Below are 17,711 nucleotides of genomic sequence, written 5' to 3'. Positions count from 1 at the left end.
AGGAATTGTGACTAGGAAGGATTAGAGTTCTAGATATGAAAATTGTGATTCCATTGAAAATTGAATTGAATAGTTATTCAAAGATCGGATGTGAACCATATATCAAAACAAAGAATATCTTGAAATAAACAATATGTAACTCTTTATTTAAAGTTGCATTTTTGTTTATAAGCAACTGCATAACATTATGACCTACCTAAAAATGACAGATCAGAAAAATGTCTTACATCATGATCACAACAATTTAAAAGCCAATCAAGAACAAAAAATTCAACTAGGAATAGACAACATTTGAGAAACCTCTCCAGGCCAACTCATCTGTAGAAGTATTCAATTATCTATGAACAAAACGAAATTGACATTCCTAAAATTGAAAACCACGCTATCAAATATCCTCAATGAACCATTGTATTTTTTAAGATTTTAATCAACTTAAAGAATGAATATGACTATTTGAATGTCACAAATTAGTCTATAAATTCGTCTCTTCTTCAAATTGGATTTTCACTTTTTCATAAGCACCTTTTTCCGATAAAAACTTTTTTCCTTTTGAAAACTTATTAAAGTTTGGTTTATTCCACAAAGTAGAGTCCATTAGATCTTATAAACAAGGTGTTGCTTTGATAAGAAAGGTAATATGTTCTATATTTGGAAGACAATTTCTCTTGAAACTCAAGCATTAAAGTGAATAAAAGTGTTTTAAGGATATTTTCTGATTTTATGTGATACAAAACGTTCAAGGATTTGGTATAATATAGTAGATGAATAATTTGTGTTTCAGTCATGTTATAAGTTGCTATGCCATGTAAGATGATATCATTTAAATAGTTGGTTTGATTATGAGTTGTTATGAGGGTGCATAGGTGAGATTTATGACTACACTGTCAATTTCAAGTTAATTTTAATATCATTCATGATCGGAACCAATTGGAAAAATGTCCTCAGCTTTTCAAATTATCAACAAACTTCAACCACTACAAACTTGTATTGATGATTATGGTGGGACGCTATCCTAGTCAACTAGTTGTTGAACTAACTTGCACAAAAGCACATGAATACAATCGACTTCTAGTAATCGGTCATATAATTTCAAAAATAACAATTTTGAATTTATACAATTACCTACTTATTATAAAAAACAAAATAACTATAATTATTAAATTACTTTTTTTTTTTTAAAAAAAACGAACAATGAGAATTTAAACCTTCAATCTAGGAAGAAATAGATATTTTATTGCTGAGTATTTTATTTAGTTCAATCATTACGAGACAAAAAATCAAATTTTTAATTGAAATGGTAACTATTGTCAACTACCATATTGATATTGCATATTAAACATACACATCCAATAAATAATGCGTTTAAATATTTCCCATAGTAAGTTCGAATTTTTGAGATTTCGACCGCTTGAAATTTCAGGATGGAAAAATTTTGATTTTTCTCCATTCTTGAAATTTCGAATTTTCCATCCAAATTTTGAAATTTTCATTGGAATTTTGAGAAATCTCGAAATTTTGATGGAAATTTCGAATTTTCTTTTAGTAATTAGGTTTAATGGAAGTTTTTAAGGTTTATAGACTTGTCTTGCTTATACAAATTGTATAGTTTCACACATCAATGTACAATTTCACCTCAAAATTGAATTGATATACATTGATGTAAATTATATTTTTTTTATCATCCAAAACTTTTATTTTCAAGAAACCAAAATTGAGAAAAATAATAACATATATTTATTTTTAACTTACTTCAAACATTTTTCCTCTCTTTTTACATAATTTCTTTTTACATAATTTCATTTCAAAATTGGATTGATGTAAGTTTTATTTTTTTTACCCTCTAAAATTTTCATTTTTAAGAAACCAAAATTGATAAAAATAACATATATTTATTTTTAATTTCATTGAAACCTTTTTTTCTATTGAATTTTCACATCATTTCACCTTAAAATTGAATTGATGTGAGTTTTGCTTCTTTTACCATTCAAAATTTTCATTTCCAAGAAAAAAACTTAGAAAAAATAAAATAAAATTTGATATTATTTTATAATTATTATTTTTTATTTCTTTTTTAAATTTCTACTCTAACATTTACACAGAAATTTACAATATACCTCTAAATATTGTCTTATTTTATAGAAATGATGATTAAAAATGGTCAAATATAATCTAATTAGGTCACAATCAAATAGAAAATTTTATCGATATTTTTATAAAATCAAGATTTCGATATTTTAATTGACATCGATATTTCCAACGTTTAGTTGTTAACAATATGATGGTTTGAAAATGAATATTGTAAACATTTTTATTAAACAAGCAATTTTTATGTTTAAGATATTTGATATCCCATTTTAATTGCTCATCTTCGACATTTGATTGAATTGTTCTCAATCATCGTTGAACTACTAACAATTCTCGGCTGGTAAGTTCAATTTAAAAGGCCTAAATTGATTTTTTTGGAAAAACAACTTTCTGCTCCTTATTAATTTAAACTCTAAACTAATAATGATATAAATTTAAACTTGAACTTCCATAAGTCTATTATTTTACACCTACTTAGCTCGAAACATATAATTTCAATTAAACTTCTAAATTATTATAAATGAATCAATTTAAACTTTTGATTGATACTACATTTGAAAATTGTTCATATATTCAATTCTTACACGCGTGTAAACTTTTTCAAATGTTAAATTACTCAAATAGGTAATTGAAAAAATAATAAATTAGCCCAAAGTATTAGCAAATATAGCACATTGCAAAATGATTTTTAGATATAATAAAATTTAGATCTAGCTCTGGAATCTATCATGGATAGATTTTACTGCAAATTTTTAAGATAGTATATACCAACATTTTAAAAATAATTGAAAATATAGCAAAATCTATTAGTGATGATCATATCACAAATATCATTAATAAGAGACTATCAATAACATAGTCTATTATTGGTAGTAGTCGTACGACATAGATTTTACTATATTTTTAATTTTTTAAAAATGTTACCACACACTTGATTCATGCAAATGGTAGGATGGGATCCAAATTCATGGGCCCAATTCGGTCCAGGCCCAAGCCCAGATCCATGCCTCAAGTTTGCTCGGGCACGCTGTCCACACCAGTTTCCATCTTCAGACCAGGCCGGACGGTTGTCTGGTAGGAGATCAACGAAGAAAAAACGTGGTTCAGCTGTTCGTTGATTCCCGGTCATTGCCTCTACGACCTCCAACTTCATCTCCTTCCTTTAACTTTGCAGGTAATTCTCACGTCTGATTCTTCTCAGCTAATTTGTCACGTTTGATTCTTCTCCAGTCTAGAACCTTATTCGTTTCAGCTTAGTCAATATCTTCTTGTGTCGATCAGTCTCACTGGAAGTTTCTGGTTTTCTTTTTGCTTAATGCTCTGATAATACGAAGATGTGAAACATTGTTTGGATTTCTACTATGAATTCTCACATTTCGGCTTGAAGGCTAGAGTTTGCTGTTTTCTTTAGTTCCCGTCGGCCATTTATTGATCACAACTACTTCTGCTTCTCGGCCTTAATTGTGTATGATTTTCCTGAATTAGTTCAAACCGCTCACTGTTCTGCTGCATTTCAGTTTTTAGGCTCAGTGAATCGGCCATGGCAGTTGATACAGAGCAGGAGCTATTACCTCAGAAAAAGAACGAACCTTCTGAGGATGAGAAGAGGTATCCCTTATTGCCCGGACTTCTTCTCGTATCCCCCTCCCAGATACCTTTCCTATCAGCAATTCTTACTAATCAGGTCTCTGACGTTCTTCATTTTTGCTTTTGTATATTAATTCTGGACCCAAAGGAAAGCCAAAATCGTGCCGGGAAGCTTGATGAAAGCTTTGATCAGACCCGGAGGTGGTGAATCAACACCGTCGGAAGGTGATCAGGTTGCTCACATACACCATTCTATATTTGTTGTTTGAACTTGTAGGCAGTACATGTGGTGTTCGAGTCTCAAATCCATTTGTTTCTTAGAGAATGTGTTGAATCGAGTAAATAGGATAAGAGGAAATGATATTGTGTGCTTTGGTGGTTGTAGGTTGTCTATCACTGCACCATACGGACACTTGATGGATTTGTTGTTGAATCCACTCGATTAGAATCTGGAGGTGAGTTGACCATATGCTTTTAAGGCATGCGTTGTTGGGCAAGAAGTTATGACATTGAACTCGATGATTTTTTATTGGAGTCACGAACATATTCCGTTATCATTGGCTCTACTGAATGAAGAAGCCATTGGATGGAAAATTTATAGGCTCTAACCAGAACCCCTATAATCATGATTTGGAATGTAAAGGAAAAAACTTCATTGTTTGTTTCATTTGTGTAGTTGCTAATGTCTTCTTTTTACATATCAGGGAAGGGAACTCCAACAAGGCATGTTTTAGGCAAAAGCAAAATGATACTGGGATTGCTAGAAGGTATTCCGACAATGTTGAAAGGTGAAGTTGCTATGGTAATTTTCTTTCTTGAACTCAATGCATCTGTATTCCCTTGGTGGAGAAAAATAACCTCTCTCGGACATGTACTACAATTAATTATTTTTACTGTTGTTTCAGTTCAAGATGAAACCTCAAATGCACTATGGTGAAGAGGACTGCCCGGTTTCAGTCAGTAGCAGCTTCCCGAAGGAAGATGAACTGCATTTTGAGATTGAGATGATTGATTTCTTTAAGGCCAAGGCAAGAAATTTAACATTAAAACTTTATTTTTTTCCCATGTAAATCACATAAAAATCTTGGATTTGAATGAGATCTTCTCAAATATTGGATTCACGTGGTAAATGATACATCAGAATCATAAATGAAATCTACAGATCCTCATTAATGCTGCACCTTTTCACTTTCTAACCTTCTCCATACATCTTTTTTGGTTGCAAGATTTGACCCTTTAACCTAAAAGATCTTGTCTTATGTCTGATCATGATCTGGTCGTTATTTAACTTTTCTTATTGATATGATTGCAGGTTGTAAGCAATGATTTTGGCGTTGTGAAGAAGGTATTGGATAAACAATTAAATGAGCATTATTGAGTAATTTGTAGTGCTTCTATAGTTGAGTAAAAATATACATTTTAAGAAATACTATTTTAAAATAAATAATTTCAAATCTCGAGTATACAAACTTAGATACATCAGTGGAACTTCTAATAGTTGCAACTAGCATTGCTGTTTAATGGAACAATTGTTGGTTCATATATATCTCCTAACATTTGGATGGTAACTTCAGGGGACAATAGGGATATGATTAGTAAGAGAATTTAAGATAGGATGTCGAAGGTAAGGGGTGCTGGGAAAGTTAATGTTGTAACCTTTAGAAGTATGTGGAATGCTCTTAAGAATATGAAAGGTGAGTTTACAGTTTTTAAGTTTTGATTTTTTTTCTAACAGGTTATACGTGAGGGGCAGGGTTGGGAATCACCAAGGGAACCTTACGAGATAAAAGTCTGGTATACTTGCTTTCCTTAAGTTCTCTTTTATATTTTTATTTCTGTTCTTATTTGATATGTTGAGCACCAAATTTTTCTCTCTTTTATGTTGGGCACCAAATTGAGTTTGTTATTTTTGTTGAAAATGCGGATGCTTCTAGGGTTTCTGCTAGGACAGGTGACGGGAAAGTGATTTTATCGCACACAACTGGAGAGCCATATTTTTTCACTTTTGGAAAGTCAGAGGTTAATGATCTAGTCATTGTCTAATTTTCCATCTTTTTTCTTTTATTTGTCTACTTCTCACTTAATCTCTTTGCTTGCATGTCAGGTTCCTAAAGGTCTAGAAATGGGAATTGGAATGATGACACGAGGAGAAAAGGCAGTAATCTTTGTCACTAGTCAATATTTAACTCCATCTCCTCTGATTACGGTGGAGGATGGTGTTGAAGAAGTTCATTTTGAAGTCGAGCTTGTCCACTTCATTCAGGTTAGTGAAGTCGTTGTACAACCAGATTATTGCTCCATTGATATGTTTGGAGGTGCATTTACGATCCTTGTTTATATTGGTTCTTTGTCAGTGACCTGCTTTGAGAAAGTTGATTAGTTTATTATCCTTTTGCTAAACTTATCTCTCACAGTTATTGAGTTTAATCCTCTAGTAACGAATGAGTAGGTAAGAGACATGCTTGGAGATGGACGCCTGATCAAACGTCGCATTCGTGATGGAAAAGGTGTGAGTTCAGAACTGCATTCACAATGAAATTGGCATTTATCAGGAATGTAGACAAATTATAGCCATGAATTTAATGAAACTTCCTTCTATGTTTGTGGTATGTGACATACTTGCGCTTGTAAATAAAATAACCCATGAAACATCATCCCGTTTGTTCAAAGTTAATTTTGTATCTGCTTCTGAGGTGTACATTTTTATATCATCGTATTTGAGTTACTTAAGCCTTGTATCTCATAAACATATTACTGTCAATCAATATTACTTTAGTTGTCAATGATCATACTTCCATATTCTCTGGAATAATCAGGTGATTTTCCAATGGATTGCCCCCTTCATGACAGTCTACTACGTGTTCATTACAAGGCCATGCTGGTTGAAGATAAGAGAGTTTTCTATGACACGAAAGTTGATAATGATGGTCAGCCTTTGGAATTCCGATCTGGAGAAGGGCTTGTGAGTTGCCTTTCCCTTTTACTGACAGTGGTTTTACTCTTAGCTCGTGAACTCTATGATGAGAGCTGACCTACTAGAGAGATTGTTATGTAAATAGAATAGGCAAAAAGGGAAATGTCTTTATGAAAAAAATTAGATAGCACACTAAATTGCAGGGTCTAGATCATTTGGAAGGACATGAGCAAGAGTTATAGCCCTTTGGAATCGGCCAGGAGTGTGACTGTAAAGTGCATTTGCATGCTTTCTGAGCTTATTAGTAGTAAGTTGTAGATTGGATACCTGACCCAGATCTTATCTCTAGAAACGGAGTAGTTTTTTTCTACTGACACATTACTCTTCATGGTTTCTTGGGGTGGTTTGTTTGAGAGGGTTCCAACAAGTTTTAAAATGATTGTCTGGGATTCTGGGTCAAGAGCTCTGTGCTTTCTGACCTGCATGTGCGAAAGATAACTGGTGAAGTTTATGGCCCATGATTGTGTAATAGGTGCCTGAGGGATTTGAAATGTCTGTCCGTTTGATGCTGCCTGGAGAAATAGCCCTAGTTACTTGCCCTCCAGATTATGCGTATGACAAGTTTCCAAGGTTACTACTGCATAACCTTTCTTTTTAATAACTCAGTTGTATCTTTGTTTGTTGGAATGATTAGATGTACGTTTTTTTATATGAATCAATGTAGTTTTTGACTATTGTTCTTGTCATTCATCATCTCATTCATAATTCTCAGTCTTTTGAAGAATAACAATCTCTTTTGTGCTTTGTTCCATGTGCTTAGGCCAGCTGATGTTCCAGCAGGTGCTCATGTTCAATGGGAAATTGAACTTCTTGGTTTTGAAATGCCAAAGGTGCGAGTCAATGAAATGAATACTATTATTATTTTTCAGATTTTTTAAGATTTAGACTCTCCGCATGGGTTCTTAATTCTACACTTCTAGTAGTTTTCCTCATTATTTCACAATTTTTATGCGGCATATTTCAAACAAATATTGCATAAAATCTCCTTCGAAGTTGGTAATGCATATATTTCTGTGTTTATAATCTCCATTTATGACATCTGATCCTGGCAATAACCTCATTTTTGAATTATAAGTTCAAAATGTCCATAGTTTAGTCTGATACTGTTCTTTAAATGCTGAATGAAAATGGATGATAAAGCATACTAATACCAAGGAGTGTCCCATATATTTGGACATATTCTTTTCATTTTCATACTTGGATATATGAAGCTATCCATTTCAATTTGGGAAAGATTTCAATTTATGTGTCCAAAACATAATCTTAAACAGCCAAAAGATTCTCAAGATAACAATGTACGTAATAAATTGAGGTGCACTATGTTTTTTTTGGGGGTATCAAATGGTGTTATATGATAAGCATGGCTCATTATCACAGGAATGGGATGGTCTGGACTTCAAGAGCATAATGGATGAAGCAGAGAAGATCAGAAACACGGTATCTTATCCCTTATGTCTGTTTTGGTGTCTTGGCTAGTATTGGGCATTATTACGCTACATTATTCTGCAGTATCTTTTGTGCTATGATTCCAAATGACACTTATTTTATACTTCATTTCCAGGGCAACAGACTCTTCAAGGAAGGGAAATTTGAACTTGCTAAAGCCAAGTATGAGAAGGCAATCTATTCTGCTCGTACTCTTTTCACCTTGTGTTTAGTAGAAATTTTGCATAAATATTCCATTGACATCATTTCACAGGTCATAACACGTAGTCCAAAGACTTTTTTGTTAAATTAATATGCTAACCCAGTAGAAGAAATGTGATAGGCCCCGATCACAAGGTATAAGTGAGAAAACGGGTGAGGAAGAGAGGTGAGCTGACTTGAGGGAATATGTTAGTTATTAGGTGTGGGCCCAGAAGAGTATTGTTAGTTAGGGTTAGAAGAGTGAAGGTGAGAGGGTATATATATATATGAGCATGTAATAGGAGTAGAGACATTGAGAAATTGGTGAATGTAATCGTCTCTTTGAGGCATTGGGGAGGTAGGGGGCTCTCGAATATCCCTTGTTCTATTGATAAATAAAATTGAAAGGTTGAGACCTATAAATTTTGGTATCAGAGCAATGGATCTTGGGTATGGTGGGGAAGATGGAAGGAAGAGTATTAGTTGTGGAATTAAAGCTGGTTGAGATCGGTGGGAGACAAGAAACGTTGGAAACAAGGTGAAAATGGGGTTTAGCGAGATGAATGGAAGTCTCGACAGCTTGTGAGGACAACTCAAGCTGTTGACTTCCGGACTTGAGAGAAACAGTAGCAAGAATACACTTCAGGATAAACACGAGTTGCCTATGGAAATTCTAGATGTCTTGGCATAGTACTCACAGATGTTCTCGACCCCCGACACTCTACCCCCAATCAGAGAACACGACCACGCCATTGAGCTAGAGTAAGGAGCGGGGCCAATCAATGTACCGCCATGCCGATATCCACAGTTTCAGAAAGATGAGATCGAAAGACTCGTTGAAGAGATGTTGATGGCCGGGATAATACAACCAAGCCACAACTCATTCTCAAGCTCGATTCTATTAGTAAAGAAAAAAGATGGGAGTCAGAGGTTTTGCGTGGATTACCGAGCCCTCAACAATGCCACTCCAGATACATATCCAATACTTGTAGTTGATGAGCTTTGTAGAAATTGGAGGAATAAAAATATTAATCTCCTTTTTCTTATTTAATAATATTAATCTCCTTTTTCTTATTTAATATGGGCAGATTAGGTCTTCTTATATAAGAGAAAGACCTTTTAAAAATATGGAAAGAATAAAGACAATAAAGGAAAAATAAATATTCATATACAAATATAGAAATTCCAACACTCCCCCTTAAGCTGTTTGAAGATGTCTTCCATAGCCAACTTGTCAATCAATCTGTCATTGTTTCTTTGGATGGCCTTTAGTTAACTCATCAACAAGTTGCTCTGATGTAGGAAGATAAGGAATACATATGGTTCATGTTTCAATCTTTTCTTTAATAAAATGCTTAGCAACCGCAATATGTTTTGTTCTATTATGTAGAACTGGATTATGGGCAGTGAAAATTGTAGCTTTATTGTCACAATAAATCCGTATAGGCATAGTCAAAGAAATCTTCAACTCTTAAAGTATCTTTTTGATCCATATGCCCGTACAAATTCCATGAGCCAAGAGTCTCAACTCTGCTTCAGCACTACTTCTGGCCACCACATTTTGTTTTTTACTTCTCCAAAAAACCAAATTTCCTCCAACGAAGGACAATAACCACAGGTAGATCTTCTATCTATAGTACTTGTACTTCCAGCCTAATCTGCATCAGTGTAGACTTCTATTTGGAAGTGATTATTCCTTTTGAATAGAATACCTTTTCCAGGAGACTCTTTCAAATATCTCAAAATTCTGTTGGAAGCTTCAAAAAAGTCGGTCTAAGAGCATGCATAAACTGACTAACCATGCTCACAACAAATGCAATATCAGGACGTGTGAAGACAGATAAATTAATCTACCAACAAGCCTTTGATATCGTTCCTTGTCCTTTATTTCTTCTGCTTTTGCTGCTAAAAGCTTTATATTAGGTTCAATAGGAGTTTCTGCAACCAAGCAAGCCTGTTTCTTTAAGTATGTCAAGGGTATACATTCTTTAGTTAACAAAGATCCCCTTATTTGATCTTGCAAATTCCATTCTTAGGAAATATTTCAACGTTCTCAAGTTCTTAATTTGAAATTCACAAGCTAGTTTTTTCTTGAGATCAGCTAAGCCTACTTCATCATCACTTGTAAGAATAATATCATCTACATAAACAATCAAAATTGAGATTTTATTATTCTTTGAATGTTTATAAAATAATGTATGATTTGCTTGACTTTGAAAAAATTCAATCTGGACACAACTTTTCCAAAATGTTCAAATCAAGCTCTTGGGGACTGTTTAAGACCATAGAGAGATTTTTTTAATTTGCAAATTTTACCATAGCCAAGCTCCTCAAAACCTTGTGGTAAGCTCATAAAGACCTCTTCCTCAAGATCACCATTTAGAAAAGCATTTTTCACATTAAGTTGGTAAAGCGGCCCATCTAAGTTAACTGCAAGAGATAAAAGGACTCTAATAGAGTTAATTTTTGTAACAACGGCAAATGTTTCTTGATAATCAATTCCGTATATCTGAGTGAATCCTTTAGCTTCCAGTCTAGTCTTGTATCTTTCAACACTACCATCAGCATGACACTTTATGGTAAACACCCATTTACATCCCACCGACTTTTTATTCTTAGATAATTCTACTATTTCCCAAGTTCCATTTTATTTTAGAGCATTCATCTACTCCATAACAGCTAATTTCCAATTTGGATCATTTAAAGCTTCATGTATATTCTTTGGGACAAACAAGTCATCAATCCTGGATGTGAAAGATCCATGACTATTCGAAAATTTTTGATATGACATAAAGTTTGCAATAGGATATTTGGTACAACTTTGAATACCTTTTCTAAGGGCAATGGGAACATCGAGATTTGACACTACTGGAAAAGTATTTTGAGTAGTTGAAGGAGTAGGAATAGAAGAAAAATTACCAGTTTTAGTCGTCGGGGTCTCAGATTGGTCTTGTGAAGGACCAACTATCTTGTCTTGGTTCCCTTGATTGAATTTTCTTCTAGTATAAAACTTAAACTCAGGCACTTGATCAATACGATCATTTTGTAGTATTTCTCCCCCTGATTGAGATTTTTCTACACTTGACATCATAGAACTAATAACATCTAAACAATTAGAATTGGAAAAAGGAATACAAACATCCCAAAATTTTCTTTCAAATTTGGTTTCTCCCCTTGAAGAGAATTTTGGGGAAAATAGGATTGATTTTTTAGAAAAGACACATCCATTTATGACCTTTTTTGTCAGAGGATCAAAACATTTATACCTTTTTTATTTAAAGAATAACCCACAAAATGCATTTAACAACCCTATGATCAAGTTTGGACCAGAATTGATCAGGTATGTGAACATAAGTAGTACACCCAAAAACTTTGAGGGGTAATTCAAAATATATGCGGGATGTTATAAATTCTTTTTTAAGGCAGTTGATGAGAGTCTTAAAATTCAAGATCTTACTAGGCATTCTATTTATTAGGAAGGTAGCTATAAGAATTGCTTCCTCCCATAGATATTTTGGAACTTACATAGAAAACATTATAGCACGTGCCACTTCAAGTAAATGCCTATTTTTTTTTTCAGCAATCCCATTTTGTTGGGTAGTATCCCGACATGTAGACTGATGAATAATACCTTTGTCTTTCAAAAATTTGCCAAAAAACTCATTAAAGTACTCATTCCATTATCAAAGCGTAAAATGCAGATTTTGGTTTGAGATTGGGTTTCAATCATAAAGTAAACAGGTTCAAAAATGTCTTCCACCTTTTTTTTTTTTTTTGCATTAAATAAACCCAAGATAAATGAGTATGATCATCAATAAAAGTAACAAACCATCTTTTTTCACTATGAGTCGGAATTTTAGGACCTCAAACATTGGTATGAACTAAATAAAAAAGGTTTTGAAGCCTTGTAAGGTTTTGGAACAAATGTGGACCAATGGTTTTTTGCGAAAATACAACCTTCACAATCAAAAGATGAACAATCAATCCCTTAAATAAATTTGGAAATAAATATTAGAGATAAGAAAAATTGGGATGCCCTAGTCTATGATGCCACAGTATAATTTGTTCTTTAACAGAAAGAGAACTGATACTACTAAGACCTTGAGTTATTTTATTGCTAAAAGACCATCAAAGTAGTAGAGACTATCAAGCATCCTAACACTCCCAATCATCCTCCCCGAATCCTGATATTGAAAAATGCAATGAGATTTAAAGAATGTAACACGACAGTTAGAAGCTTTGGAAAGTTTAGAAACGGATAAAAGATTACAGGCTAATTTTGGAACATGTAAGACAGACTAGAGAGAAATATTTTCAGTCAATTTAATAGTTCTTTTTCCTGCAACAGAAGAAAAACTACCATCGACAATTCTAATTTTCTCATTGTAATATAATGGAGAGTATGAACTAAAAGAAGAAGAACTAGTCATATGATTCGAAACTTCGGAATCAATAATCCACGAAGATGAATTACTAATCGAGAATGTCTTGGGACTGTGTGAGTCAAAGAAACACATGAATTATTAGATGGAAAATTGGTGATTGGCAGTTGTAGGATTTGATGAATTTGCTCTTGTAACTTGATAGAAGATTTAACAAATAGTAGAGATCCACCCCAAAAAGAGAAAGAGTTTTTAAACCAAATCCAATAGAAACAACCCAAACCAACTTTGAACCAAACTAGAATTAACTAAACCAACCGAACCGAGCCACTAACTGAACCGAACCAAAAAACGAACCGACTTATCTTAATCAAACCAAATGGACCAAAAAAACCACACCAAATTGAGGCCCACGAGTGAACGGTGGTAGATGGCGTGAATGGACGTGTAGCGTCGCTGATGATTGGAGCATGTGGATCTGTGGCAAAATCGGCTAGGCTGAGTTGGTTGAAGGCATTGACAAGAAACCCATGGCGAGAGAGCGGATTCAGAGATAGATCTGGGCGAGCTTCGTGGATCTAGGGGTTGCGAACACACATATAGGCAAGGTGCACGGACTGGTCAGTGTCTGGGAGGCGTGAACTCCATGGACGATGGAATTGAGTGACGGCGAACTGAGATGCAGGTCTGGGTGCGTTGGACTACTGAGCGAACTCCAATGGAAGTTGCGGGTCTTCAGGGCTGTGCGTGGTGGTGGAGGTTTTGGTGACAACCACAGAAATGACTCACGAGCGTAGATGACTGTGGCTACGGAAGTAGGGTGCGCTGTTTGACATCGGCGGCTAGGGTTCCAGTGCGGTGGCTAGGGTTTCGTGATGGTGGTGGTACCGGCTAGGGTTTTTGTTTAACAACCAAGATTAACCTTGCTTTGATACCATGTAGAAATTGGAGGAATAAAAATATTAATCTCCTTTTTCTTATTTAATATGTGTAGATCAAGTCTTCTTATATAGGAGAGACTTTTTACAAATATGGAAAGGATAAAGACAATAAAGGAGAAATAAATATTCATATACAAATATAGAAATTCCAACAAGCTTTTAGATGAGCTATTTGGGGCTACCATATTTTCGAAGATCTACTTAAAGTTGGGGTATCACCAAATCTGAGTTAAACCGGCCAACGTCCATTAGACCGCCTTTAAGACACACGAAGGACACTATGCATTCCTGGTAATGCCATTTGGGCTGCAAAACGCTCTTTCGGCTTTTCAAACTATCATGAATGATATTTTACATCCATATTTGTGTAAATTTGTCCTTGTGTTCTTTGATGATATTTTAATTTATAGCAAGTCCTTGGAAGAACACGTGAGCCACTTGACCATGGTGATGCAAGTTTTGATTGAAAATCAGTTTGTGGCAAATGGGAAGAAGTGCCATTTTGCAGCTTCACGGATAGAGTATTTAGGACACATTGTCTTCGTTGAAGGGGTGCCAGCTGATCCAACAAAAATTGAAGCCATGGAGAAATGGCCGGTCCCCAAAAATGTTTAAGAACTCCGGAATTCATTGGGATTGATAGGTTACTATTGTAAATTTGTCGCTAACTATGGCACAATTGCAGTACCATTGACTTTGCCAAAGAAAGGAAATTTTGTGCGGAATTCAGAGGCTGAAGAAGCTTTCTATCACTTCAAATCTGCCATGATTGCTGTACCGGTGCTGGCCCTACCAAATTTCAAAGAAACCTTTGTAGTAGAGATGGATGCTTGGGGTGTAGGCGTGGGAGCGACGCTGTTGCAACAGAAGCGGCCCATAGCTTTCTTTAGTCAGGCCCTTCCCCCTATGCAACGGTTTAAGGCTATTTATGAACGGGAACTTATGGCTATAGTGTTGGCAGTGAGGAAATGGAGATCCTACCTATTGCGGCGGAAATTTACGGTCCGTACTGACTAGAAGAGCTTAAAATTCTTGTTGGAGCAACGTGTAATTGTAGGATGGTATCAGCGCTGGATAGCACACTCACCCAAAGCTAGCCCTTAGGTTTGTTGGTCCTTATTAGATAGCTGCGCGAATAGGGAAGATCGCTTGGCATTACCATCGAATTCAGGGATTCACCCTGATTTCCATGTTTTGCTCCTGAAGAAAGTTGCAGGTTCCAACCTTCCAGTGCTACCTCTTCCCCCTACACTAGCACCAGATTTATCTTATGTTTTACAGCCAGCAAAAGTCCTGGGTATGCGTAATTCGCCTACGGAAGGAGCCTTTGAAGTGTTGATTCGTTGGGAGAATGACTTCTTACCCATTGATGCTACTTCGGAGCTCTCCTCGGTGATCAAAGATCAATTTCCTGATTTCCACCTTGAGGACAAGTTGGCTCTTTGGGGGATGGGTAATGATAGGCCCTCGATCACTAAGGTACATGTGAGAAAACATTGTTAGTTAGGGTTAGAAGAGTGAAAGTGAGAGGGGTATACATATATGAGTATGTAATAGGAGTAAAGGCATTGAGAAATTGGTGAATGTAATCGTCTCTTTGAGGCATTGGAGAGGTAGGGAGCTCTCGAATCTCTTTTATTCTGTTGATAAATAAAATTGAAAGGTTGAGACCTATAATATGATGTACCAGCCCAAAAAACTTGCTCATTCTTTCTTGTTTCTCAATGAAAGCTCAGTTTTATATTAAAAAATTTATTTTTCAAAGTAAAATTAAGAAGTTTTATATACATATATCCTGGAACAGTTAGTGCTGTCGTCAGCTTCAAGGGGTTATGACTGCCTCGAGAGAACCTCTTATTAAATAGGGGCCGTTTCAGATATTATTGTGTATAGTTTGAACTGGAAATTAGATTACGACATTCCACATCTTTTTCTATCAAACTTTATTGGATCGAGTGATCAAAGCAAATAATCTTTAAGCTGTTAATTGTCTTTAATTGTTACTGGCATCTGTGATTCTGCAGGTGCTTCGTGAATTTAATCATGTCAATCCACAAGACGATGAAGAAGGAAAAGTTTTTTCTAATACCCGAGTAAGTACTTGCAAGCATTTGATCTTGAGTCATCTTAAATTTGTACATTTTACCTGGATTGCTTCTAACGTAGTCTGTTTAAGATTGTTTATTAATCATTTTATATTTTATCTTTCAAGAATTTGTTAAATCTGAATGTCGCTGCCTGCTACTTGAAACTGGGAGAATGCAGGAAGTCTATTGAGATGTGTAACAAGGTATGTTTTATGACTTTTTCAGTCCATCCATGAAATCACCGTTTGATCTTAGCAACCAAATTGATGGCGGCATTCATAGATTCTATTTGAATCTGAATGACGCTAGTATGTCTCAATGCAGTATCTGACAAGTGACAGGATTCTCGGTCTGTATTCTTCTGAGCCATGATTGTGCCCTGCATCCCAACCGGAAACAAAAAGTTGGGGGAAAGAGGTGTGGGGAAGCAGGGGCGCATTTGGGATTTTAATAGATTTCATTTTTTTGGTTGAGCAATATGATTTAAAATATAAAATAAATTATATTTTAAAGTCAGTTAAAATATAACAAGCCGACTGAATGGTTTTATTTGATTACACATTTTAATAAGCTTTTTACCGTGTCCTTTCACATTAGTTTTTCAAAATGTTTTCTTAAGTGGAATTATGCAGGTTATAGATGCAAACCCTGCAAATGCGAAGGCTTTGTACCGTCGAGGAATGGCCTACATGACCCTTGGAGATTTTGAGGAAGCAAGGAACGACTTTGAAATGGTCAATTTTCTTATTTTCAATGTTCGGCTTTGGATGTTTTACTCCCATTTCTAAATTAAATTTTCCGTACTAATAGATGAAAAAAGTTGATAAATCATCTGAAGCGGATGCCACATCAGCCCTCCTAAAACTGAAACAAAAGGAACAGGTCAGAATAACATCGTCATTTCTAATTTTCCATTAAAGATGGGAGTAAAAGTACTTTAAAGGCATCGTTTTACTCTTCTGCTTCATCATTCTATCTAGCTTCATCATTCTATCTATAGGAAGTGGAGAAGAAAGCAAGGAAACAGTTCAAAGGACTATTTGACAAAAAACCGGGGGAAATTTCAGAGGTTGGAGATGGAGATAGAGAAGGTCATAACTCAGGTGAAATCCAGGAAAACTCTGATAAGTTAGAAGAAAACGAGGATGACAAATCCTCTGAATTTAGTGATGATAGTACAGCAGATGACCATCCAAGGGATTGGTTATCCCGCTTCTGGCCTGCCGGTAGACGAATATTTTCAGCCCTTGGGCTAAATAGATGTTCCATACTATAGATCATAAAAAGAGAAGTGAACATATTAGGAGTAGCTCAGCTTTGCTTCAAGGGCACTATGAGTTAATACAATAATCTAATTGGATAATGTACATTAAGATTAAGCAGAGATGCAGGATAAAGAATCATCCATACTTTTCTTAGTCTCTTGAATCTATAAGTTCAACCTTTCGGAGGAATCCTAGGGAAGTTCCATGTTTCAATGATCACCTTCAATTGTTTCTTAATACTACCTCCATTCACCTGTGATCATAAGGTCTGTGGAGGTGAAATGTCTTCTAGAATTTAGGATTTGTTTATGTACAATAACACAGTATCCAAACATTAGCAAAAATTGTTGGAAGAGTCGAGCATGCCCACAAGGATTGATTAGATGAAGTATTATAACAGAATATTTGTCAATGTTGGAATACGCTCTTTTATATTAGTTTTTTTCATGCAATGAGAGTAATATTTTTACTTCCATGAAAATGCAAAATACTTCATTACAATTTACTTTTGATGAATTTAGACCTAAGGGAAGCTACCATAATGAAAATAAAGTTAAGAGTTATGCAATGCTATGCTATGTTTAGATGTAGATGTTTTTCAATTTTAAGGTAAAAATCTTGAAATATTGCTTTGTGAATATAAATAAAATTGAAAACCCTTATTCTTTTCCCTGGCTCCTTGCTTCTATTCTCCCTTAAAATTCTCTCATTTTTTTTTAAATTTAAATTATTGGTATCTTTTGTTTGGTGTTGTCGCTGTAGAC

General features: G+C 34.9%; 1 protein-coding gene across 1 annotated transcript; it reads left to right on the top strand.

The window, feature by feature from the left end:
• The first annotated feature begins 3,101 nt into the window (after positions 1 to 3,101).
• Positions 3,102 to 17,428, top strand: PAS1 (FKBP-type peptidyl-prolyl cis-trans isomerase family protein). Its single transcript, XM_039025806.2, has 21 exons — positions 3,102 to 3,259; positions 3,603 to 3,693; positions 3,821 to 3,905; positions 4,058 to 4,127; positions 4,377 to 4,474; positions 4,578 to 4,700; positions 4,985 to 5,017; positions 5,408 to 5,466; positions 5,607 to 5,691; positions 5,777 to 5,935; positions 6,122 to 6,179; positions 6,489 to 6,634; positions 7,119 to 7,216; positions 7,407 to 7,476; positions 8,024 to 8,083; positions 8,208 to 8,264; positions 15,620 to 15,688; positions 15,808 to 15,885; positions 16,315 to 16,416; positions 16,493 to 16,564; positions 16,683 to 17,428. The coding sequence occupies exons 2-21, from the start codon at positions 3,626 to 3,628 to the stop codon at positions 16,956 to 16,958; spliced, it is 1,866 nt and encodes a 621-aa protein (XP_038881734.2). The 5' UTR covers positions 3,102 to 3,259; positions 3,603 to 3,625; the 3' UTR covers positions 16,959 to 17,428.
• The last annotated feature ends 283 nt before the right edge of the window (positions 17,429 to 17,711 follow it).

The sequence above is a fragment of the Benincasa hispida genome, chromosome 3 (assembly GCF_027475165.1).
Source record: "Benincasa hispida cultivar pf3 chromosome 3, pf3_genome.v1.1, whole genome shotgun sequence".
NCBI classification, from domain to species: Eukaryota; Viridiplantae; Streptophyta; class Magnoliopsida; order Cucurbitales; family Cucurbitaceae; genus Benincasa; species Benincasa hispida.
This window is presented reverse-complemented; position numbering and strand designations above follow the sequence as displayed.

Excerpts from the sequence above, each read along its gene's own strand:
- PAS1 (XM_039025806.2), top strand. The coding sequence starts at position 3,626 with ATGGCAGTTGATACAGAGCAGGAGCTATTACCTCAGAAAAAGAACGAA. Across the intron at positions 5,936-6,121 it reads AGCTTGTCCACTTCATTCAG|GTAAGAGACATGCTTGGAGA; the intron begins GTTAGTGAAGTC and ends ACGAATGAGTAG. Across the intron at positions 8,265-15,619 it reads CTAAAGCCAAGTATGAGAAG|GTGCTTCGTGAATTTAATCA; the intron begins GCAATCTATTCT and ends GTGATTCTGCAG.